The following is a 25,498-nucleotide window of genomic DNA, read 5'->3' as shown; positions in this document are numbered from 1 at the left end:
AAGGTCGACTAGGTCTCGTGGAATTCTGTAATTGAGGAAGATATGCCAGAGTTCTTAAATCTTTAGAGGCTCTAAAATCTGCCGCAGATGGATAATTTGGTCAGCGGTCGATCTCCTGGGGCGAAAACCGACTTAGTATTCTTGAATGACTGAGGAAGACCCGGCTCTAATTTGAAGTATAATACTGGGGAGAATTTTGGCGGTTTGACTTTTCAGGTTAATAGGACAGTAATTATCACATATTGCCTTTGACCCCAATTCTTATGTAGTGGAACAATTGTAGCCTCGTACCAAGAAGTCGGGAAATGTTGTTCTTGCCAGGCAGCAAATGCGATCCTGTGGAAAAGATCTATAGGTGGTTCACACTGGACTTTCAGGAGTTCTGCTGCTATTCCACGGCTTTCAGGGTTCTGGTCCAGGGTGCTCGGATGGCGTCTTAAACTTCAGAGCGGAGGGGAAGTGGTCTGGGGTCTGAGACTTTAACAGGAAAGAGGTCAGGGACGGCTGGGTTTGGAAGGATATTAGGATTAAGATTTTCTTTGAAATACTCCACCTATCTCGAACGGATACCTTCTAGGAGCCGTTTTTATCTAGCAGTGTGGAGAAATTGAGATTTTTCTTGCATGCTAGCTCGTCAACTCTCTTGTACATGAAGTGTGAGTCACTTTTCTTGAAATCATGCACACACTGTTTGCATCTGTCCCTTATGCAAGCACGATGGGCTCTACGGGTAGGTTTTTCTACAACACGCTTCAACTGCTTATTTTTGTCCCTCCTCTCTCTTCTCACTCTCTGTTTGACTTTTTGTTGTGTTTGCGCTTCTCAACACATAATACAGTAATTTCGTCGGTTATCTTGGGCTTTTTATTGTCCCTTTTGCTTCCTAAAACAAATCGTGACGTTGCCGATGACTGTAGAGGAGTGGGTGACTAGTTTGTCAATATCCTGTTAAGATACAGTTGAAGTGGTATATGAGAGAAGATCTGATATTTGGGTAGACAGTTCACAGATGTAGGTTTGGCGGATTTGAGAATCTTGGAGGAGATGAGTGCTGAAACGAGTGGATCTCTTTTTCAGGCCTGCGGGCAATTTAAAGACGTATATTCAGTTCAAACGCGACCAGGGAAAGGATGCTGTCAAAATCAACACCAGCAAGGGTAAGAGTCTATCTTGGTTAGCATGGATAATTTCCACTGTCTACTGACGAGCACGTAGTCAATAAGATTACGGGTTTTTCCATCCGGCGAGGCCCATGTCGCCTTTTGGCGTTCTCTGTGTTGCAAGAGAGTGTTAATAATGGTCATGTCGTTATTTCTGCAGAACTCAATAAGGCGTTCTCTGCTCTTGTTAAATTTTCAATGCCAAATTTACCCATGGCATCCTCATTCCCAGCAATAGTAGTTCCAACAATAGCATTAAAGTCACCAATGACAAGGATGAGGTATTTCTTCAGTACTGCGTCCGCTACGATTTGTAAATGAAGGTAGAAGTGATCTGGCTTACTGGAGTCTGGGCGTAGACTTGGATGATCGTGAGGGCGATTGGCGATCCTTTTATTCGTATGATAATCAGCCGTTCTGGCACAGGTGTTGTGGAAATCTTGGGGATCTTCGTGCCCTAGTAGACATCAAAAAGCCCACAATTTGGTGATGGACACCATTGGTTCTTCCAGACATGACTACAGGTTAGCATTGGCCGGTCCTTTCTTCGCCAGTGGTAGATCGGTGTGTTTCTGGGAGTCCCACGATATCTCATTTATATTGGTTCAATTCATGGAGAATTAAATCTATTTTGCGTTGTTTTGCAAGCATCCTAACGTTCAGGGTTCGAATAGATAAAAAGATTTCAGGGATAACATAGCCTCCAGGGTCGGAGTTGTCAAGGTTGTTAAAATATATTCATTTCCGGGATTCTCTGTTGTCCAATCGTCGGTTGCCTCAGGCGCGGTAGCTGTCTTCATATGGTCATTGTTGATTACCCCGGACGCAGTAGTTATCATCTCATGACCCTCGTCGGTTACCCCGGGCGCGGTAGCACTAGAACTCTTTCTTGATCATTTGTATTTCATCATTTGGTTTGAAGAAGAAAGAAGGTTTCTTAGCTAACTTCAGGACAGCGATAAGCCTCTGTTTGCCATACCTAGCAGGGGCCGACCATATTCAATATCGATAATGCGCCTTTCTGGTGACCTGCACCACCAACAATTTATGCCATTATTGGGAGGTGGTTTGTTGCTGGTTGGACATATTCATACACTGATGGGCCCTGCCCAGTGCACATTCGAGGAATCTTCCCTCCCCCCCCCTCCATCTTAATTTATGACCCCCCAGAGACTGAGTAAACCCTTGGTCGGCTCCTCTACCTGGAGGAACCCTGAATATCTGCAAGATGTTCCCGCATCTGCCACCTGGGACGCGCTGAGTGGCCTGGGGGAGGCCCCTACTGGGAATATGACTTAGTAGTACTCAGAAGTAGAGTACAGTTAGCGAAATCTAAGCTAGGTTGATTTGATTCGAAGTTCCTGTGAAAGGAAATTAGATATCTTATAACCTTTCAGCAACTACTGAAGTATCTTGGTTAAGGCATGAATTATAAGTGAGCGAGTATGCAAGAATTGTTTTAGGAGAAGGCCGATGATAAAAACTAGTTTTATTTGAAGATTCAAATAAGAAGGGTCCAGAAAATCGCGATAATTTGGAGTTTTGGTCCTCATTGATACGTTTCTGCATAAATTAATGGAACAATGTCGGATTTTTTTTTAGATTCCACCTCGTTGTGTCGGTTCTGATGAGATTCCTACTTCAGATTTTGAGAATATTTATCTTTTTTCTCTTTTTTACAATCACCAGCTTTACACAGATCCTTGACCAGTTCTCCAAATTTTTTCTTACTTTTAAACCAAAATCCCCTTTTTTTTATCAAAAAATTTTTGTCCCTCCCCAAAAACACACAACCCAATTGGGCCATCCATATTGAAATTTCGATTGCTAAAGTTTAAACTAAATAAAACGTAACTTTCTAGATTCAGGGCATTCATATGGAACAGGTCCATGCAGATTTCTTATATGTGAATTTTTGAAAGACTACATTGGCCTAATTGGAGCTGTCAAAGATACTTTTCATGAAAGAGTCAAAGCATATCAAACTTGGCAGCACGCTCAAGGAATGCTGGTGAAAAAGAGGGAAAGTGCTGAAAAATTAGATTCTGCTGGACGTACAGAACGTGCAGGATCTGCTCGCGATGACATATACTTGAGGTAAACAGATTTTAAATTTAATTTCACGTCTTATTCTGTCGGTCCATATGTGTTGCAGGGATTTTCTTTCTTTTACTTTTTTGTTTATTACAAGTTTTGTTTACGTACAAGTTTTGTAATGTCGATAAAAGATGGGAGAAAACCTATCATCTTAATCGTTTTCCATAAAAGCCTTAATTCATGTTAATTCTTGTCATTCTCCTCTATTGTTTGACGGGGGGCAGGGGATAATCTTTTACTGCCCTCAGCTGAGGGGAAAATGCCGAAAAATACAGATTAATGTACTTGCAAGATACTTCGCAATAGTGAGCAAACCCATATCCATCTAATTTTAAGTTTCTGGTCGTTAGCCTACTTATTATTTTTTTTATTATTTAAATAATTTTTTTTAATACATAACAAATACTACACCCGTCAATCAACAGCTCTGGCCCTAGAGACCTCAGTGAGGTTTGTTTTAGTGTCAATTTTCATTATAACAATGTTCGATGTATAGTTCGATATACGTTCTGAATTGGCGTGAAATAGAAGCTGAAGTATATTTCTCTGAAGTATACTTCTTCTATTTGTTTCTTTTTTTCTCCTTGACACTCTGAGTAGATTTTAGTTTTGGTCTTTTTTTCTTTTCTCTTTTTTGATCCATAAATTAAAAAAAAGCAAAAAAAAGCAGATCCATCGACCTACATTGGGAGTTTTCTGAAATAAAAGCTAGTTAACGTTTCTGTAAGTTTTGATTCTTACTAATTTGTTTTTGATTCTAGCAAGAACTAGAAGGAAAAGCAAAATATGCTTGTTTTCAATTTTTATTCTTGTTTTTTCGTTTTATCTTGAATTAAAGACTGCAGAATAATACCATTTTTTGAAGAATCGTTTTTTTTTGACATGCATCGTATAAATCTTCGGGTTTCGAGAGGACAATACCCTCCTATCTTAGTAATTTTATTAGGCCATAGCCAACAAAAAAATACTTTATTTGGAAGAAACCAAGTCCGTGCTAAGGATAAGAATGGATGCTGGATAATTTAAATATAACATGAGGTATTTCGTCCGCGTTCGGACTTAAACACAATATACAATGTTTAACTTTTGTCATAAGCGCAAAGATAGAAAATAAAATAAAGGGTAGGTTTTTTAGATTTTGTTGGGTCAGATTTCGTGGTTAATCAGGACCCATGCCTTTGTTTGGAGTGACAGAAGGGGGAAATAGATGGAAACGGTTTTGTCCTTTTGGAATTTAAATACAATCTACAATAATCACTTTTTGTCGTGACCATAGTGATAGCAAAAAGAATAGGGGCAGATGTTGCTGAATTTTGAGGCCAGATTTTGTCGTGAACCCGGACCCACGTCTAGTTCTGGAATGAAAGAAGGGGATAAGTATCAAAAACCAATTTGGTCTCGTAGGAATTTAAAGACGAAGTACATTAGCTCATTTGTGCCCTAACCATAGACATAGAAAAAACAGGGGCAAATGTTACAGAGTCTCGAGGTCAGATTTCGCCGTTAATCCGGACCAGCGCCCATGTTTGGAGTGGACGAAGGGAATAAACGGCGAAAACTTTTGTCCTTGTCGGAATTTACAGACAGTGTATAGTAAATTGCTTTCGTCGCAACAGTAGAGATGAAAAAAGAATAAAGGGTAGATGTTACAGAATTTCTACGCTCAAATTTCGCAGTAAACCAGGATCCATGCTTCATTTTGGAAGGAAAGAATGGGGAAAACAGTTGAAAACGGTTTTGTCCTTTTCGCAATTTAAACACAATAATCACTTCCGTCACAATCATAGAGATAGCAAAAACAATATGGGCAGATGTCACAAAATTTTGAGGCCAGATTTCGCCGTTAACCTGGACCCACGTCTAATTTTGGAAAGCAAGAACGGAATAAGTATCAAAAACCATTTTGTCCTCGAAAGAATTTAAATAGTATGTACGATCGTTCATTTGTGTCATAACCATAGAGATAGAAAAGAGAACAGGGGGCAGATGTTACAGAATTTCGAAGACAAATTTGTGTTCATTTGTGTCATAACCATAGAGATAGAAAAAGAGAACAGGGGGCAGATGTTACAGAATTTCGAAGACGGATTTTGCCATTAACCCGGAACCACTGCTAGTTGTGGAACAAAAAAAGAGAATAAGTATCAAGAACAATTTTATCCTCGTTGGAATTTAAATACAATTTACAGTAGTTCGCCTTTTTCCTAACCGCAGATATAAAAATAGGCCACATTTTACAAAATTTCCGGTCAGATTTCGCCGTTAACCAGAAGACACGCTAATTTTCTTTAATGGAATAAATAACGAAAACTTGCTATAGTCCGGCCTCTATTCTTTTTGTCTATATCTGTGGTGTCCTAACAATCAAACATTATCGGCTTTACAATACATACACTGATAAACAAGCATTCTAATCAGGCTAGTTCCCCCACCAACGGGCTAAGAAGATTCAAATTTGACTACAGAATCTTATAAAAACTACCCGGCCCTGAACATCGTTTTACATTTTACTGGCTAAAGAGTCTGTTGGACTACTACTACCACTTTTTGTGACTTATGGCAGCACCAAGCGGCCTGAGGCTCAACACAGCTGTGCACACTCCTCTTTAAGGCCAATTTACTGAAATATCCACTCTTTACTGCCTCTCATGAAGTTTCCACCACATCTTGACACCCCACTGTTTGATCTCTTGCCTGCTTTTGCTTTCCCCACATGGATGGGTAAAAGTACAACCCTTGGGAATCTATCATTCTTCATTTGTAAAGTTTAGTCTTTCTATCTTAACCTTTATTTCATTTTAGTATAAGAGAGTGACATCTAACTGCGTTCCACGTACATCATCTTGATTGATTTACGATCTGTCAGGTATACCAAAGAAGAAAAAAACGTCGAGTGTACTCTTTCGTGTGGACCAGAGAAAAAACACTGCCCTTTTCCCCTAAACCCGAAATCCGAAGTCACCACCCCCCCCCCCCCCAAAAAAAGAAGAAAAAAACTTCCATAAAACTCCGTAAGTCGATCCCTCAGCCGTGAGTCAAAACAAGCTATAGGCTACTTACCATGCTACGCATGAAATTCCTCAACATATAGGCTAAACTACATGCAATCTCTGTGATGGGATATACTCGCTTAGCTTTAGGCTCCAGGCTACAATAACAAAGAACAAAACGTTTTCTCTCTTGTGAGTATCCAAAGTCCAACATGATCTTTCGGATTAGTGCTTGTCTGGGTATTACGGACACTTGCCAATTATGGAAAGTAGGTTTTCGGCCTTAAGAATATGATAAATTTGATGTCCAAATTACAGCCCAATTGGTGGGAACTCATCTAATCTTGCATTGCTACAAACAAGACATGATCCACTCTTCATTATATGTTCTTCCGTTAAACTGCTGCTGGGGCTGTTATAGTGATGGAAACTAGAAATTGAAATTGAGTTACTTTTCCATCTCGAAAGTAGCCTATAATACGAGAACTAGAAAGTTAGTATCCCAAATGGGCTATTTCCCTTCATTCTCCCTAAACAATGTTCAAAATGAAGTTTATGTCTGATCAATGTTTGCTTAATCGAACTAGCTTTTATCATGGAATACAATAGATGGATGATATCTTCGTTGGAAATTTAGACTTGATATCGCGGTCCCCGTGTGTATGTAGAAAAATGTTAAACTTTTCACGAGAAGGCAATAACCAACTTTAGGGGAGTTGGCCATGAAAATAAGTAATGTTTGTTGACAAATAGGAATTTTTTCGTAAATACTTGAAGGCAGACAAAAAACAGAACATGATTTTTAAGAAATGTTTTACCTATTTCTATAAGTGTTTCTTAGGTTTAAATAAGATACGGGTTTTCCTTTTGAGCAGTATATTTTTAACTAACTATTTAAAATTTTTGGGGGCTTACAACATTCGACCCAGACTGAATAAATTGCTTATGGGAGGAAATTTAACTGAATTTCGCACAAAAGTATTCTGAGGGGGTGGGCCCACGGTGACTACGATATGTAGATTGTGTTTTGAATCAAAATATATTTTTAAACCTGATTGCCGACATAAGACAAAAAAAGGAAAATGTTTACAAGTATACTACTTGACTTACTTGTAGCAGGAATCAAGCATATCCGCTCTCCCTGGCATCCAGTAGCTTCGTCATTGTAGCAAGCCAAGAATCTCGGTCGTTTGCGAGTGGCTCAACCAAATCGAGCCAGGTATGGACGAAGATGGGAAAAGTCCTACAAATATGTGCCCCTATGGTATATGTCAAAAACTCATTTACGGTCTGGCTGATCTAGATCATTAGACATACTTTTTCGATCTTTTCTTTTTCTTTTCTTTTCTTTTTTTTTCTTTCTATATTCACTTTTTCGGAGCAGTCAAGCGTTTAAATATGACCTTAAAAACTGAAATTGAAGGGGAATCACGGTTGTTTCTGGCTATATTTAATTGGATCATAAAAACGTAGAGCAAATGTTGTTGGGTTTTCTATACTGACCTTAAAAACTGTTTTGGGGGGACTTAGTTGAAAAGAATTTATCTTGACTGACTCTAAAAACTGCTTTGGGGAACTTAGTTTAAAAGAAAATAGGACATCAAAATTAAGGGAAAAAAGGAATTACAGGTAAAATTAAAGGGGAATTGCTTACTTAAGGCAAGATAAAATCAACATTTTTTCTGGCATGGCATTTTTTTTTCTTTTTTTTATATAGGGTCTGGTGTGTGCCACTGAATTTGATCAGATCCTAAAAAAACAGAATGGAAATATTGACGGATTCTCTAGTGTTGTAGTGGTGCTAAAAAGTAGAAGTGCCATTGATTGTGCTGCGTTGCTCATCAAGACTAGAAATCTTTTGAGCGAGCTGAACTTAGATTTAATTCTATTCTGTTTAATTTAAAAAGAGAAGCGACTGTAATTAAAATAGCTATGTTTCTTTTTGCCCCAAAGTGTTTGCATAGTCCTTTAAGCAGCTTTTTGGATTGGCTCTCACCCCTAACCTTTTTCTCTCCTTGGGATTTTTTTTTCTTTCGCTTTCTAGCCGCACTCTAAATGCTATAGCATTCTCATATATTTCTTGAATTCGTAAGTCAAAATCATGAATTTAAAATCTCTCTCAAAGTAAAATGAAAATTATTTTGGTGGTAAAACTTTCATCGGCTTTCCCTTAGAGTTACACAAATACGTTTTAAAGCAAAAATTTACGTTTTCGCAACAATAGGATACATTTTTGCGACAAGCAGTTCATTTCTCTGCGAAGTGCATGATTAATTTACCCTTCATAATTCTGTTTTCATCCTGTAGTACTGGATTGATATACTGCTTGGCCATACGGAACTCAGGGATCGTAAAAAAAAGACGCAGCAACTGAATCGTCGATTTGACACCCTATGCGCCAGTAGTGGCTCTAGAGCCACTGGCTCTGTTCAGTGTCATATTTCAACTCTTAAGTTTGTCGTGCGCTGTTGTCTTGGCCTGTTTTGTGCAGCGATTTAGGACTTTCATCTTTTAAGATTGGCAGAACAGTAAAAATAGTGAAGTTCCGAGAAAGGGCTGTATGTCTTTCAGAGCATTTTCTAGTAAAAGCTGCACATTGGTATACAAGTAAGGGTCGTGGGCAACCCTAGTAAAAATTATTTTAAAAAACTGTGATTTATGTATGAATCAGACTTCATTTGTGTGGTTATAAAAGAAACCAGAGTGACGGAAAATGAATAAGATTTGAGATAGGGTGATAAAAGCTATGAAGGGGGGAAACAGTTTTAGGGGATCAGGGAATACGTGTTTGGCAGAATTTGATATTTGAAGTCCTACGTCTTTTAGGCTCTATTGTCGCTCAAAGGGGATATAGGGGCTGATCTAAAAGACTTTACGAGATCAAGAGACTAACTTGCTCACTTTACATGTAATTAAAAAAATGATATATTTTTATCAAATAAAGTTTGATTATTTTTGACATTATATTTGTTGCAACTTTATTATAAGCAGACACTTTTTTACATTGAGAAGAGTGGGTTTAGGAAATGAACTATACGAAGAAATGCGAATAGGGCTTGTTTTATATTTTTACTTCAGTATTAATATTCTTTATTTAATTTTAATTTTATTCTGAAGTTTTTGAAGTCAACTCTTTCAAAAAAATAAAACCATTCAAGGAAAAGTGTAGAGATATATTAAAACCTAACATAAAGAGAAACAGACATATAAAAAGTAAGAAACTGAAATTTCTATAAATGAACAAATGAAGGCTCATTTCAGTAAAACGAACATTCTGCCTCTTTATGAAAAGTTGACCCGTAGGTCATGACAACTCCTAGTTTTTTCTGATATGGTAAATAAGAAATAGAAAAAAAAGAATAAGCTTATGTTATAGAAGAAGAAAAAGAATATCTAGCTCTTCCTCTTGCTTTTGTAATGATTTTTATCATCTTAGAATAATTTTTAAAAATGGTGTTTTCTTTCTAGTGGGAAGTAAAAGTTGAGCGAGCACGTGAAGAATTTGAAGCTGTTTCACGCACAATCAAACAGGAATTCGACCGTTTTGAGCTATCTCGAATTAAAGATTTCAAGCATGCATTTATATCCTATCTTGAAGCTTTGTTAGAATCTCAGCAAAAGGTTAGTTTTTTTTTTCATTTCATCGTTTATAAATCATCCCTCTATGGATAGGTCCTCTGAGTTAAGAGAAAAAAAATCACAATAATGGATTTTCACTGAATCGAATTTTTTTTGCTATGGTAAACAATTTCTTTCAGGCTTGCTCTCACAGTAGACGAATCAATACCACCTTGGAATTATTTCACCCTTGATAAAAGATCAAATTCTAAGATACAAGTTTTGGACTATTTGAAAAAAAAATTTGACAAACATAGTTTTTTCTTGTTCACTTCATACTGAAGAGGTGGTCGAAGAAACTTAGGAGGGGGCTCTTTGGGGGATGTTCAATCAAAGTTTTCCACAGGAGACGAGGATCGGGAGAATCCAGCTATTTTTTGGGGGCAAGCTCCGGTGGATAATTTTGTGGACACTTATTCAAGGACCAACACACCCTTTGGAGCAAGTACTTGTTCTTCTTCTTCAGACTTCTTCTGGTGAGTTTCCTGAGTGCAATTTTTCTAAATCTTGGAGAGAAGGTTTCCAGTAGCAGAGCTTCCAAGACGATTTTTCCAGAAACAAGTTCTTCTTGGGATGTGTTTCCTCACAGTGATTTTTCCCTGGGGGAAAAAATCCTTGAACAAATCCTAGCGGGGGGAGTTTTTCTTAAGGGTGAGGTTTCCCAGGCCAGTTTTTTGGAATTGAGTTTTCTCAGGGTCAGTTTTGAGCAGGAAGTTTTCTTGGGTGTGTTTCTTTTTATGTTTGAATTGGTGGTTTTGCTGGATAAACGGATTGAAGCTTCAATGCAGTATTATTGCTTTAACAGATGCGTATTTTGTAGTAATCAAATGTTGTTATTGGACCTCACCGAGATATCTTTCAAAACGGTAACGAACTGTATGTAAGGAGCAACTTGACCCAATAGTAACCGAAACTCTAAAAAAGGGAATTTTTATAACATTTAATAGAATTGAATTTTTTACCATCAAAAGAATCAAAATTGTAGGCTGATTCCAAATATATAAAATTCATTGAGTTTGATGTTACTCATCAAAAGTACGAGCTTCAGCAGGGTAGAAGATCAAAGTCATGCAGAATTCCCATCCATATGAACAATATACAATATGAACAAAAACAATATCAATACAATAACAACAATATGAACAATAATACGCCTCTTCATCCACCCGAAATTAAGTAGTAAAAAATATTGGGAAGGACTTTTTCAACAAAAATTACTGTTCATCATAAATTTGAATAAAACTTCAAATTTTATCAAAAATTTTTATTTACAATCCAATATTTTGATTCTTAAGAAGAAGCGGAAAAAGTGGGGCGCTACGAATGGATTTACAATTATTGATAAATACCATTCCTGCAAGGAATAAAGGGTTCATGGGCCGGTAGTCCATATCATATCTTGGGGCGTGTTCTCGGTCCGACGAAAAGTTAATAATATTTAATAAAAATTTAATATTTCGTTCCAGGTGAGAGCGAATTAACAACTGGAACGATCGAAAATTAAATACGTATTACATTTTCAATTAAATTTTTGTGAATACCGTTAACTAGCGTATTTACTGAATTAATTTCTGTACATTCATCATCAAAGTGGGAAAAATGGAGGCAAATGATCAATCTAATAGTAATTAATGAGTAATTAATAAAGTAATTAATGAGTAATCAAAAGTCATATTTTTCATATTTCACTCATTGCTCATTAAAATTACTCGTGTTTTAATAATAAATTACAATGCATATTAAGGCATTAGTTAATAAAATGTTCCAGGTTGGCAGTTAATTCGTGTTAAATCTGAAATAAATACGAATTAAATTGCAGTTTCCACCTGGAACACACTCTTGGTTAGGCCTGGGCATGATTTGAAAAGCGATCAGAAAGTCGGTTGATAAAACACGTTTTTTCAACTGAAAGTAAGGAGCAACATTAAAGCTTAAAACGAACAGAGTTATTCCCCACATGAGGGACGCTGCCCCTTCCTCGACTCTACGCTCTTTACGCTAAAGTTTGACTTTTGTTCCAATTCGTTAAGAACGACCCCTGAAAAACAAGGGCCGTTGAATTGGAATAAGGAGCTTTTTTAAGGCACTAAAAATTTAGCGTAAGGAGCGAGGGATTGAGAAGGGAGCAGTCCCCCTCATATACGGAGTAATCTCTGTTCGTTTTATGTTTTTGCTTACAGTTGATAAAACTTGTTTTGTTTGTTTTTTTTCTTTTATTTATTTTCAAGTTTAAGCAATCTACTGCTCGTTTACAGTTAGTCGGACGGAGCTCTTACACTTATAGTGGATCCATCATTTTGGAATGGGTGGCTGGCTGGAATATCAAAGATGGTTTTTTTCGACAGATTCGTAGTCTGGAACTTTGATGATTTTAGCTAGAGATATTCATATAAATATAAGCAACAACTGAATTAGATTAAACTAAAAACAAGTCAGGCTTGAGCGGATCTGCCACTGAGTCCAGATAGCCGCCATAGAATTTTAATTTATCCGTATTTGAAGATATTTATTTGTTTATTTATTTCTATCCTGTGATACAATACAAAAGTACACAGAGACGGAGTACATAGATAAAACAACAAAAAAAGGAATAAGAGAAAGAAAAAAAAGAGACACTTCTACTATCAGAACAATTTATAAAGAACATCTATAAAACACTGCACAACTTTTACATACATACAAGAAGGTTTTTGCGATTGTAAAAAATTCTCGGTTCTCGTCCTCGTGGTCGTCCCCCAAAAAGGTGGAAGGAAAACTTTGCACCTCACCGCCTCTCGGACCTTCTTTGCCTAACAGAAGACCGTGAAGCATACAAAAGGCACATCCATGCCGTTACGAAGAAAGAGGCCCCAAGACGACCTTCAAGGACGGGTGGGACTTAAGTCAAGTAAGTCAAGTCAATTGGTATACAAAGATAAACAAGTTTTTTAACTAGCTTTCCTAAAGAACGTCCCAGTCGGACTGACAGTGTGGGACCCGAATTACCCAAATTAAAAAGAAGAACCTCGGATTTCTCAGAATTTAATTCCAGCCCCAATTTGGAATATTCACTCTCAAGTATGCCAAAGTTTTTTTTCGATATGCTGTAATAACCTGCTAAGATTAAGGACATCGTTCGCATCACAGACAAGTGTCACGTTTGTTGCTGTCTTAATGCATTATGATAAGCATTTTGATTGAGCGTCTAAGAAACCGTTGTTAAAAAGAGTAGGCGAAGTGGTAGCACCTTGACGTGTACCTTTATAAACAGAAACAAAACTATTCAAATCCTTCGGTGGGCTACTGAGACAATAAAGTCTGTTTTGTGGAGCACGTGTTAGATTAGATGAATTGGAAACCGGCAAGTTAAAGGAATTTGTAGTTTTAATGCGTACTTTAAGCCGCGAATATAAATTTTTCAAGGTACGAATAATAGAGGGATGAACACCTCTCTTGCCATATGAAGGAGCATGGCTCAGTGTACCAATGAGCCAAATGAACGCCCAACATTGTTTGCTGCTAGAACAAGACTTTCCTGGGCCAGTTTAGCCTCTATTAAGACATTAACTACAACACTTAAGGGCATCAACACACCCTACTTTATTCTGAAAACCCAACAGATATGGCGGGACGCTATATTTCTCCTTTAACTCGTCAACAGAAAGCAACTCAAAGAGTTTACAGAATGTAATAGTGGTTGTTATAGGCCTAAAGGTCGAACAATTAATTTTATATATGCCTTTCTTCGGCATAGGAGTGAGATCACCATTTCAGAAAGGTGACGGTAATGTAAAATTATCAAAGTCATCTGCATTAGCAATCCTAGGTGTGACATGGGCAAAGGGGCTCCATGGATAACATGAAATGTGATAATATTATCTATACCAAACGAAGCTTTCCGTTTGAGTTTGGAGACTGTCCGTTATTATGGCGTGACTTGTAGCAACATTTTGGGACTTGGGGTAAAAAGATAGAAATTCATCAAGTTTGGATCCATGTTTATACTCTTAAGTAGGATCTGATACGGCAAATTAATTCGAGAAATGTATCTTCCACTCGGATAGAGGGTATAAGAAGCTTAGGGAGTATTCGAGGATGTATTGTTTGGTGGAGCTCGGTATTTCCAAATGGAATTGGATGAATCAGAAGCCCTAAATGAATATGAGTCAACAATGCTTGCAGGGTGACGAGCTAGCTCACTTGCAATCTTATTTGAATAGAGCCGAATATCATTCAAAACACCCGATCTAGGGCGATCATTATCTTTTCAATTAGAAAAAAAAAGCTGTGCATGGGAGCACGCTTAGGAAAGTTTTTTTTTACCAATCGGGGACTTGTGTGCCGATGCGTATTTTTATAGTTAGAACCACTGCTTTTTCGGCTCATATCAAGTGCAATTAAAAATCAATTGATATCAGTGCAATCAAAATCAATTGATTTTAACACAATAAAAATCAAGAGCAATTGTATCTCAGTTTCATTGATAGGGTAAGGTTTCTGAAGAACCGGGAAAGGGAAGTGAATTTTTTTGTAAAATAGAATCATGAACTTCTTGATATAGGAGCAAATGAATTATATTCCAGTCTATCTTTTAAAACCGTTTAAGATTGGGTGTATCTCAGTTCTTTGCTTTATATGTGCAATCGAGTTTAAAAGACGCTGTTATTCAGGAGTGATATGATAACTTGTAATTAGATATTATGGAAACCTCAGAAATGGGAATATCAGTCGAAGTAACTACATGGTCTAGTTTTGACGTATGAAATGAAGTGTGAATATATGTGAAGTGTTCAGTTTACGATTGCATAATCACCTCATCAGAAAAAATACCACAGAGAATAGAATCGCGGAGTGATACGGCTGATTCAGAAATATTAATATCACAATTAAAGTCCCCAACAGCAACACATGGGATGTTAAGTTATTGAACTTGTCTAATACATGCATGTAATGTCTCACAGGCTTGTGCAAAATATCGTTCCGATTCATCATTTTTATAATTAGTGGGCAAATTCGAATTTAGTACTACACAGGACCCTACCATTACTGCTAGAAAAGTATCACTAGAACTAAACAAACTTGATAGAATACTCGCTGAAACTAAAGTTGCCAGGCCTACAGACGAACGACTTCGGGAATGAACAGGCTTTGCGAGAACTAAAAAAGTACGAAACTCTCTACTCGTATCCAATAAACCAAGACTAGGGCGTGTGAGGAAATGTTCCTGAATACATATTAAATGATTATTCAGCAGCACACCCTCCAATACTGGTATTTTATTCAAGAAACTACCATTTATGTTCCATGAAACAAATCTCGCATCTTGGTACTGTTTAGTACAGAGCCTGTCGGGTGCATTACAAATTTTTGTTTCACTATCTAGATTAAATGGACACTACGCTGTAACTGGTGTGGCCAGAAACCTTAAAAGTAATATAGAAGATTGACTTGGAGCACGGATTCTCACGGCGTGAGATGTGCTCGGAAGAACCGCATCTTGAACAGAGGGTCACATTTTTACACTCCGCTGCTTTGTGACCAACTTGGTGACAATTAAAATACTTTTTTGGCATGGAAATGAATTGTTGAGCAGTCAGTCTTTCGTAGCCTATTTTGATATATTCACCCAGGAATGTCCGCAAATGAAGTTGCTGTTCGAAATCAACTTTAAGTGCCCTAGATCTACCACATTGAACTACTTTAGAGCAGTTAAGAATACATGTCATGAGCTCGGAATCATCTATTTTTTGCGGAACACTTTTAACTATTGCAAAGAAAGCTGGAGACTTCACGGACGCAGTTATATTTGGCTGGGACTGTTTTATACTTTCAGCGATAGAATTGGCAGCATTTGTGCTTCATACAACTTTCCATTCGTGATCAGAACTCTTTAGCTGTTCAATATCTTTCGAAGCAGCCGGACATAGACGGTCTACAAATTGCTTCCTCTGTTCTGTGGAAGACAAGTTGGGAGAGTTCTTCAAGACTACAGCATAAGTGAGTGGTTTCGCGGTACGCTGGAGTCGATTGGGAAGTGCATAGGGACTAGTAAAGCCAGATACTTTCTGTTTATTCGCATTTGCCGGGATAAGCCCGTCAATTCTTCGATTGAGTTCATTCACATGCGAGACCACAGAAGCAGCAACCCCATCACCAATAACAGGTATGTCACTCGGCGAATAAATTATGAATATTGGCAGGACTCGTCTCTCTTAGCCGCTGTAGCAAATCATTTACATAAATCTAAAACGTTATCATCGTCCTTTTGACATTTGATTAGTCTAGAACTGATCGCAAGGTCACCGTGTGATACCTCTTTAGTAGCCTTTAAAGAGCGTCGTGGGCGAAAATACACACTACCTTTCTGACAATTGTCTCGGCTCTTAAACCACCAATCATCGATCTTAATACAAAATTTTATACCGGGTTCAAAATAATTTTCGGTTCAGTCATAACTCAGCCAAACAAAGAGCAAACCCTTGAACAATGGACATATCTGTTTAGTACCCAAGAAAATGGCCACAAACCAAAATCATACACTTAATAATAAAAAAAAAGAAATTATCAATGGACATGATTGTACATTACCAAAGAAAAAGGTAAAAAAAAGTCTTCCAAAAAATCTAAGTCAGCCAAACAAAGCTATCCATAATTAATTCAAATCAGTTCAAAAAATAAAAGCAGTATCAGATTGCGTAAGAATGAAAAGTCACCTGTTACTTTAATCCTTTACAGGCTATTGTGAAACTTTCGTAATCACTGAATTAATTAGATTTTCAAGCTAAAAAAATCAAGCTCAAACAATTCAATTTCATTAAATATTTTTGGGATAAGATTTATCGATTATTTCATCGTGGGGATATTTAAGTTAAATTTTATTGAACAACCATCTTTGTAAGCTATGTACATAAAAACATATGAAAAATTCCATGGCGATGAGATTAGAATCTTTTTTTCAGCCTTGACCTAAAATCAATATGTTATGTCTTGACGTATCAAGAGAAATACCAAATTTTCTGCTCAAAAGATAGCAAAAGCTTATGCCTCGGTTTTCTTAGAATAACTGTATACAAGGTGCAAGGCTGTAGCCAGGGAACGTTGGCTTGACCTGCTTTAACCTAAAATAAGAAAAATAACGCACAAATGCGTACTTGTTTTTTTTTTTTTCGGCCGTAAAAGACTATTTCCACGATTGAACACAAACCACCAGAATAACATACCTGTCTCTGAGCCAATGCCTGATATAAAGTAATGTTATAGTTGACAGAAAATAGAAATCATGGATAATATGGTACTAACCAAGGGTGTTAACCCTCTGATCCTACCTCCCAGTTACAACTATGCTCAAAAAGAAAAAAATCTGATGGCAGAGTGGTGTTGCCTTTTGAAAAGAAAGCTATGGTTTATTTGGACTTTTTATTTTTAACGAAATGAAACGGTGACTAAAATGTTGTATTATACGTTCGAGAATTTTTTCGTTTCGATTGCCTTTTAATAGCCTAGGTTGTGACACTTTTTGAAGTGTTTTCTGAACATACTGTCAATCTTAACAATTTGATGCTGGAAATAATCTGGATTCATACGTAGATCCATAAAGACCACAAAGAATTGACAGATCACATTGAGGTATACGAAAATTTAAGAAAAAAAATCGTACAAATCCTAAAGCTTAGAGAAAGCTAGTATGAATGTTCGATACTGCTGATTGCTTTTGACTATCTCGAGAAATTCTATAGCTCACTCCAATTTCAAATAGTGTTGTATATAAATAATATTTTACATGGAATTTTTATTAATACATTATGTAATAATAATGACTGTAAAATGATTAATTAATGTGAATTAAAAAAATTGACTGACTTATTAAATGATACTCTAAATAAATCAAAAAAGAAAAAATGCAAATTAATTCAAAATTAATATTAATTAACAAATTAATAAGAGTAATATATGAGTTTATTTATAATCCATTTTATTTACCATTCGACTCTTAAAACAAAACTTAAAATTGTTTTGTGAAGCACAAAGAGCGTATTCGTTGAATGGTTGCAAGAATGTACTGGTTTTTTAAGATACTACGGTGTCTTAAAAACCATTTTGTGAGCCTCAGCGTCGGCTTCCCTCTACAAAGACAAAGGGCCCATTTACAGATTCTTCTATGGGAGTAATCATCATCAAGAGACGTTAATAATTTTTGCTTGGCTGTGAAATTTGGCTCAAAAGGCAATGAAATTTTAATTCCCTTTTATCGACGAGCTTGTCAATCAGAGTGAGTGACACCACAGGAAATTCCCACAGTTACCAGATTGTTCAAATGATAATTCCTTTGAGCTGATTTTTAACTTTTTCCTACCAGGTATTCTAGATCTTTTTAGGTATTGTCTTTTCCTAAATTAAAAAAGAAATTTCTGCTCCATTTAATCAAAAAAAAACAAAAGTCACTACTTTCTGATACTGAAAGTTTCATTAAAACTGAATCTCTGGTACAAATTTAAAGTACCGTATCGCCTTAAGAAGGCTGTGTGTCAGATTAGGATATTAGAAGCTACAGTGATGACAGTGGTCAAATATGGCTCTGAAGCATGGGCACTCCGAAAAGCAGATTAAGATTTTCTAGATGTTTTCCGGAAAAATTCCCTAAGGATTATTCTGGGTACCTAGCTGACTGATCGTATATTAAAACATAGGCTGTACAAAAAATGTTACTCAATACCACTCTCTAAAGCTATAGCGAATAAGAGATTGAGATGGCTAGGGCACGTTGTGTGGATGAAGAATGCCATATTGCCAAAGATTGTTCTTTTGGCCAACCGTCTAGGGCCAAACGGAAAGCAGGCCGTCCCCGTTTGGGGTGGGAGGACGTCATAAAGAAAGATTTAAAGGAAATGGGAACTTCGTGGGCTGGTGTAAAAAGGGAGGCTTTGAATAGATTGGGGTAAAGGAGGAGTGTGCGTAGCTGTGTTGGCCCAAGGCGGCATGGTACTGCGGTGAGTTGTTAGTAGTAGTAGTGCCTCACGACTATTATACGATTCATCAACCGACCCAGATTTTTATTTTCTTTGTAATACTTTTAGTTTTTATGTTAAGCTGCTGTGTGCTCTGCGAAATTCTGTGGTTCATGTTCATACTGTTCTGAATCCTAGGTTATAACTTCTGTTCAACGTAGGAGAAGATAACATCACCTCTTAAAAGATACAGTTTATGTTGATATACTAAATTCCGTGGCACCTCATTGATTTGTTTACGTTTTCGTAACTGTTATCCAATGTTATAGTGCTAGAATTAGAAGTCAGTTTAAAAGAGCATTGACATTAACTACATGATATGAATTTTCTGTGGGCAATGTTTTGCCTACTGTATGGAGTATGATTGTTAAGGGTGTTTGTGATGAATGGCTAAGCCCGCGGACTGATTAGAACTATTGCATGATAGATTGAGATGTTTGATTACCTCTATCTTTTTTCTAAAATTATCTCTCATGTAGTTTGGAAGCATTTGCATTATGTCTATTTTTGTGAATCCAATTTTTGTCTTTAAGCATTGTTAAATGGATGTAGCCATGGATATTATAGTATTTATGGAGTTTACTGGGCAAGCCCAGGTATTGGGTTTTTTTTAGTTTTTTATTAAGCTTCTTAGCCTGATAATATACCGATCTCACTCTCTCTCTCTCTCTCTCTCTCTCTCTCTCTCTCTCTCTCTCTCTCTCTCTCTCTCTCTCTCTCTCTCTCTCTCTCTCTCTCTCTCTCTCTCTCTCTCTCTCTCTCTCTCTCTCTCTCTCTCTCTCTCTCTCTCTCTCTCTCTCTCTCTCTCTCTCTCTCTCTCTCTCTCTCTCTCTCTCTCTCTCTCTCTCTCTCTCTCTCTCTCTCTCTCTCTCTCTCTCTCTCTCTCTCTCTCTCTCTCTCTCTCTCTCTCTCTCTCTCTCTCTCTCTCTCTCTCTCTCTCTCTCTCTCTCTCTCTCTCTCTCTCTCTCTCTCTCTCTCTCTCTCTCTCTCTCTCTCTCTCTCTCTCTCTCTCTCTCTCTCTCTCTCTCTCTCTCTCTCTCTCTCTCTCTCTCTCTCTCTCTCTCTCTCTCTCTCTCTCTCTCTCTCTCTCTCTCTCTCTCTCTCTCTCTCTCTCTCTCTCTCTCTCTCTCTCTCTCTCTCTCTCTCTCTCTCTCTCTCTCTCTCTCTCTCTCTCTCTCTCTCTCTCTCTCTCTCTCTCTCTCTCTCTCTCTCTCTCTCTCTCTCTCTCTCTCTCTCTCTCTCTCTCTCTCTCTCTCTCTCTCTCTCTCTCTCTCTCTCTCTCTCTCTCTCTCTCTCTCATCGTTCAAAATTTTCTTTTTTTTAGCTTGTGAAGCAGTGGGAAGACTATGCAATCCAAGTGAAGCAAATCGAATAAATGTGTTCATTTCTTGGCAACATTCCAATCGTGAGCTGGTTGATTTGAAATTTGTTATTCATATAAACTAACAAGATGTAAATGCGCACGTTGCTGGTTATTTAGGACCCACAAAAATATGGTTTAATTCTTTCGCAGTTGTGCTTTTATTGCTATTTTTCTCTTAAAAGTCGTGTTCCTATTTGTTTGAGATGTTTGAAAAGAGTTGTATGTAATTAACAACTTCATATGGTTAATTCATATGGTTGTTATATGGTTTATTATATATAAACCAATAAATTCATATGGTTGTTACCATGTTGATAATACCGAACGTAATATTATATAACGTGGAACCCTTTCAAGTTTTTCTGACTAACCAGTGTTTGAATCCAAAGTATAATCACCTACGGAACAAGTACTGACAAAACTCCAAAAGTGACCCCGCGTACCTCAGCGCCTCTAGACGCAAAATTTTGTACTACTTAATCCCTCCGAGCCAAAGTACTTTGCTCCGGCCAATAATTATGCTAGAGCGTGATTCAGGTGAAGAGTTACCCGGAAATTTGTCATAGCAAAGTATAATCACCTACGGAACAAGTACTGACAAAACTCTCCAAAAGTGACCCCGCGTACCTCAGCGCCTCTAGACGCAAAATGTTGCACTACTTAATCCCTCCGAGCCAAAGTACTTTGCTCCGGCCAATAATTATGCTAGAGCGTGATTCAGGCGATGAGTGACCGGGATGAATTGTGTAACTACGGTTTTTAGTTGCCAGGTTCGCATAGGTATACAAAGGGTCACTTTTTTGTGTGGAGAGGATAGGTTTTGTCAGTACTTGTTCCGTAGGTGATTATACTTTGGTTTGAATCCAACCAAACGGGTAGTACTAGCGTTGCTATTTGTGGGTGCGGGTTACTTATTGACATGTTATAAGACAAAAAAATTCAGTTTCGATTTTAAACTTTATAACTATAAAATCCCTTGTTTTTTCTTGTTGTTTTTGTTTGATGTTTCTCTCCTTTTTCTACTTATTCTTATAAGTGTAACTGAAAACTCAAATTAATGTTTCCTAATTTAAGGGTTTTGTACTCCTCCCTACTGAATCCCGAACTACACAGAACGTAGTGTGAAATCTAAAGTAAAGCGTAGGAAGGTTAACCGCCTCCCCCTGTCCATTGCATTTGTTTCTTGCCGAAATTTAATTTTTCCTTTTTTTTACTATGGGTTTCTGAAATCATAACTTAAAAATAAAGATAAGATTAGAACTTACGTTTAGAAAACAATCAATATAAAATTTTCCTTGCAAAGGAAGTTCCCTGAAGGGGGCTAATCATGTAAGCTTGTCAAGTAAATTAATCTTTGTGTTCACGCCTAGTTGTTTATGTTCTGGTGAAAATTACATTCGGAAAAAAAACACATTGGGAATTTTTCAGGAGTGATTACTTTAATCAGATTTCGCGATTAGGCCTGATCTTGAACTAACCTGAACCAAAACTCATCGTCTCCTACCAAAATCTTACTTTGCATAACTGGAAAGTGATTATAAGACCTAGCCAATGACGCGAGATTATATAACGAGTAGCTGAAGTCAATATTTCTCCAGAGCACTTTTATAACTGAAGTCCAGTTGGTTTCCAATCATCACAAGGACTTATACCATCTATAACTGATGGCTGGGCAATCGGGTTGAAACCTTCAGAAAAGAGTTTAAAACGGGAGGGGGTAGGGTCTAGGAGACTTGCAATTTTAGGTTTGGGGGAAGGGAGTAAGATATTTTTCCTCTAAAAATATTATAAAGAAGGGCCATTTATTTCAGCCAAGACAAAAGAGTATAAGCTTCGGTTTTTTATGGTTTTTTTATCATATGATAGACTCTGTGGCGATTTAATGGAAAATATCCGATTCTCCATGTGTAATTCCACAGTTTAATTAGATTCCACTACAAAATCCATGATTCTACAAAATTATAAGGCCATTCCATGAAATTGTATAGTGATTCTTCATGATTTCAAGAAATTGCGTGTTGCATATAATTCCATTTATAAATACTATTCATCAGCAGGATAAAAATAATAAAGGCTTGGCTTTTTACTAAAACGTCTCCCACACTAACCGGTTTATTAAGATCAACTCAGCATTTAATGTTCACCGGGCTTCGGTACTGGTGCAAAACTCAGATAGCCAAATTCAAAAACTTATTTGACCATGTGACACGAAGAATAAACATATTGAAAATAAAAGCACATATATAGTATGTTTTGTCATTTCTGATGTAGTATTGTTGACGGAACATATTATATATGTATATATGTATAATTATATAATATGTATAAGTATATTATTTTGCTTATACATAAATTTCCTAATGAGGACAAAAAGGATAAATGCTTTGCTCTTCACTTAGAAACTCGTAACACAAGCAATTTTATAAAGATAAGTTGAGCATTTAACGTTCACTTAGTTAGGCTAGTATTTAAGGGCAGTTTATCAAAAAGGGAAAAATTTTATATTTGGGATGAGCAGAACATAGGAAATTATTCGGGACTTGTCCCTTTCATCAATGTCATTAAATCTGGCCTCTAATAAACCTCACACAAAGTTGCATTACTTAATTCTAGCAGCTATCGAAATTAATGATTAAGAGATTAAAACTTCCGATGACCCCATATCTAGTTTTAGAGTATCTTCTGACATCGGAGATTAGTTGACTGTAGTTGAACGACTGTCAACTTCTCGTGTTTACCCTGTATAATCAAAGCTACTCTCACCGTTTTAACCTCGAACTATGGTTGACTTTTTCCAAACTATATCACTAATTATAGATGTTATTGTTTTAATTAGATATTGTTATATAATAACAAACTATGATAATAATATAGATTATATTGTTTATTATGTAATGTACAATAATAATATACCTTCGAGTCTTACCCTCGAACTATAATTGGCTTTTCGTAACTCCTGTTACTGAGTAAAGTCGGTGTGTAGTTGCTTAAGGACGTTGGAAATTTTGCTTATCAAACAGTTCGTGGTAACGAACTGTAAGTAAGGAGCGACCCGGCTCAATGGTAACCGAAACTCTAAAAAACGGGATTTTGATACCAATAGATACATCAAAAGAATCAGATTTTAATTCTGATTTCAAATATATAAGTTTCATTAAGTTTAATCTTACCCATCAAAAGTTACGTGCCTGAGAAAATTTGGCTGATTTTCGAAAAAAGGGGAAAGACCCCCTAACAGTTATAGAACCTTAATGAAAATCACACCATCATATTCAGCGTATCAGAGAACCCTACTGTAGAGGTTTCAAGCTCCTATCTACAAAAATGTGGAATTTTCCATTTTTTGCCAGAAGAAAGATCACGGATGCGTGTTTATTTGTTTGTTTGTTTGTTTGTTTTTTTGGTTTTTTTCCCCAGGGGTGATCGTATCGACCCAGTGGTCCTAGAATATCGTGGGAGGGCTCATTGGAACGGAAATTAAGAGTTCTAGTGCCCTTTTTAAGTGCCCAAAAAAAATGGAGGGCAACGAGGCCCCCTCCCACGCTTATTTTTTTCCCAAAGTCACCCAATCAAAATTTTGAGATAGCCATTTTGTTCAGCATGGTCGAAAATATGATAAATATGTCTTTTAGGATGACTTAATCCCCCAAAGTTCCCAGAGAGTGGGCTAAAATTTATGAACTTTACCCAATATTAACTTTTAGTATTGTTTTTTGAGAAGTATACAGAAGTTTTCAGGTGGGTTTTTTTCTGTTAGGGGGTGGTAAGGGGGGGTCGGTGGTTATGTTGGAGGATCTGTTTATGAAGGAAGTTTTAATGGGGGAAGGGAAATTGCCATGAAGGGGGCGCCGGACTTGCCAGCATTATTTATTGGTTATTGGGAAGTATACAACCATTTTCAGGAAGGATTTTTTCTGGAGGGGGGGGGCTAGAGGAGGGAGTTACTCTGGAGAATATTTCCGTAGAGGATGTTTCTTTGGGGTCAGGGACATTTCTATGAAGGGGCGCCGGATTTCCAAGAATTATTTAAAAAACGAGCAGAAATTAAATAAAAAAAAAAAATTTTTTTAAAATGAAATGTAATAATGAATATTATAACTTAAAACTAACAGAAATTATAAAGTATGTTAGGGGGTTATCCCCCAAGTCAATACCTCTGTCTTTACGCTACAGTTTTTTTAGTACTTTCAAAAGAGCTATCTATTCTAATTAAACGGCCTTTGTGATTCAGGGGTTTGTGAATCAAATTTGTTTTTAACTTTTAACGTAAAGAGCGTGGTATTGACTATGGGGAGAACCCCTTCATATACGTATTAACATATACGTAATAAAAAAACAATAAAAAAACAAGCGATACGGCTCAATAGTAATCGAAACTTTTAAAAACGGAATTTTGATGTCAATAAATGTATCAAAAGAATGTGTTTATAATGCTGATCCTAAATATATACATTTTATTAAGTTTAGTATTACTCATCAAAGGCTACGAGCCTGAGAAAATTTACTCGATTTTTTAAAGAGGGGGAAACATCCCCTACAAGTGAAAGAATTTTAATGAAAATCACACCGTCAGATTCAGCGTATCAGAAAACCCTATTACATAGGTTTCAAGCTCATATCTGCAAAAATCTGCAACTTTGTATTTTTTGCCAGAAGAAAAATATACGAATATAGAAGTTAGTTACGTAAGTTAATTTGTAAAGACATCCATTTAGCAAAAGAAAAGTAAAATTTTTATGCAAATAAAAGCTGCATTAACTAAAAAACGATCAGTAATTAAATAAAAAAAACAAGTTTTTTAAACTGAAAGTAAGGAGCGACATTAAAACTTAAAACGAACAAAAATTATTCCCTATATGAAAGGGGCTGTCCCCTCCTCAACGCCTCGCTCTTTACGATAAAGTTTGACTCTGTCTCACAACTTTATTTTTTAAAACAATAAAAAACTTTAGCGTAAAGAGCGAGGCGTTGAGGAGGGGACAGCCCCTTTCATATACGGAATAATTTTTGTTCGTTTTAAGTTTTAATGTCGCTCCTTACTTTCAGTTTAAAAAACTTGTTTTTTTTATTTAATAAGCTTTAGAACCATTGAAAAATATGGTCATAGATACTTTAAAAAGAAATGCTTCTAAGCTCCTCTAAAACTTTTGCCTCACAATCTGACAAATGGATTACTGGCAAAGATCCAAAGTCTTGATGCCTTGTTGTTTTGGATTTTCTGTATTGGCCGCACCCCGTTAGCTTCTTTTGATTCTTTTTTTCGTCATATTCATCCAATTCGGTGTA

General features: G+C 36.8%; 1 protein-coding gene across 1 annotated transcript in view; it reads left to right on the top strand.

Moving 5' to 3' along the window:
* Snx1 (sorting nexin 1) overlaps window positions 1-20,306 on the top strand; it is a 122,374-nt gene extending 102,068 nt beyond the window's left edge. Inside the window, 5 exon segments of the mRNA XM_089094857.1 lie at window positions 3,023-3,059; window positions 3,062-3,257; window positions 4,740-4,746; window positions 9,716-9,868; window positions 20,174-20,306. Coding sequence (XP_088950983.1) covers window positions 3,023-3,059; window positions 3,062-3,257; window positions 4,740-4,746; window positions 9,716-9,868; window positions 20,174-20,224 — 444 coding nt within the window. The 3' untranslated portion in view covers window positions 20,225-20,306.
* Window positions 20,307-25,498: the final 5,192 nt, after the last annotated feature.

Source organism: Artemia sp. Qi Xiang Cuo, chromosome 9 (assembly GCF_049724085.1).
Source record: "Artemia sp. Qi Xiang Cuo chromosome 9, ASM4972408v1, whole genome shotgun sequence".
NCBI lineage: Eukaryota > Metazoa > Arthropoda > Branchiopoda > Anostraca > Artemiidae > Artemia > Artemia sp. Qi Xiang Cuo.
Note: the sequence above shows the minus strand (reverse complement) of the source record. Positions and strands in the feature narration are given on the sequence as shown.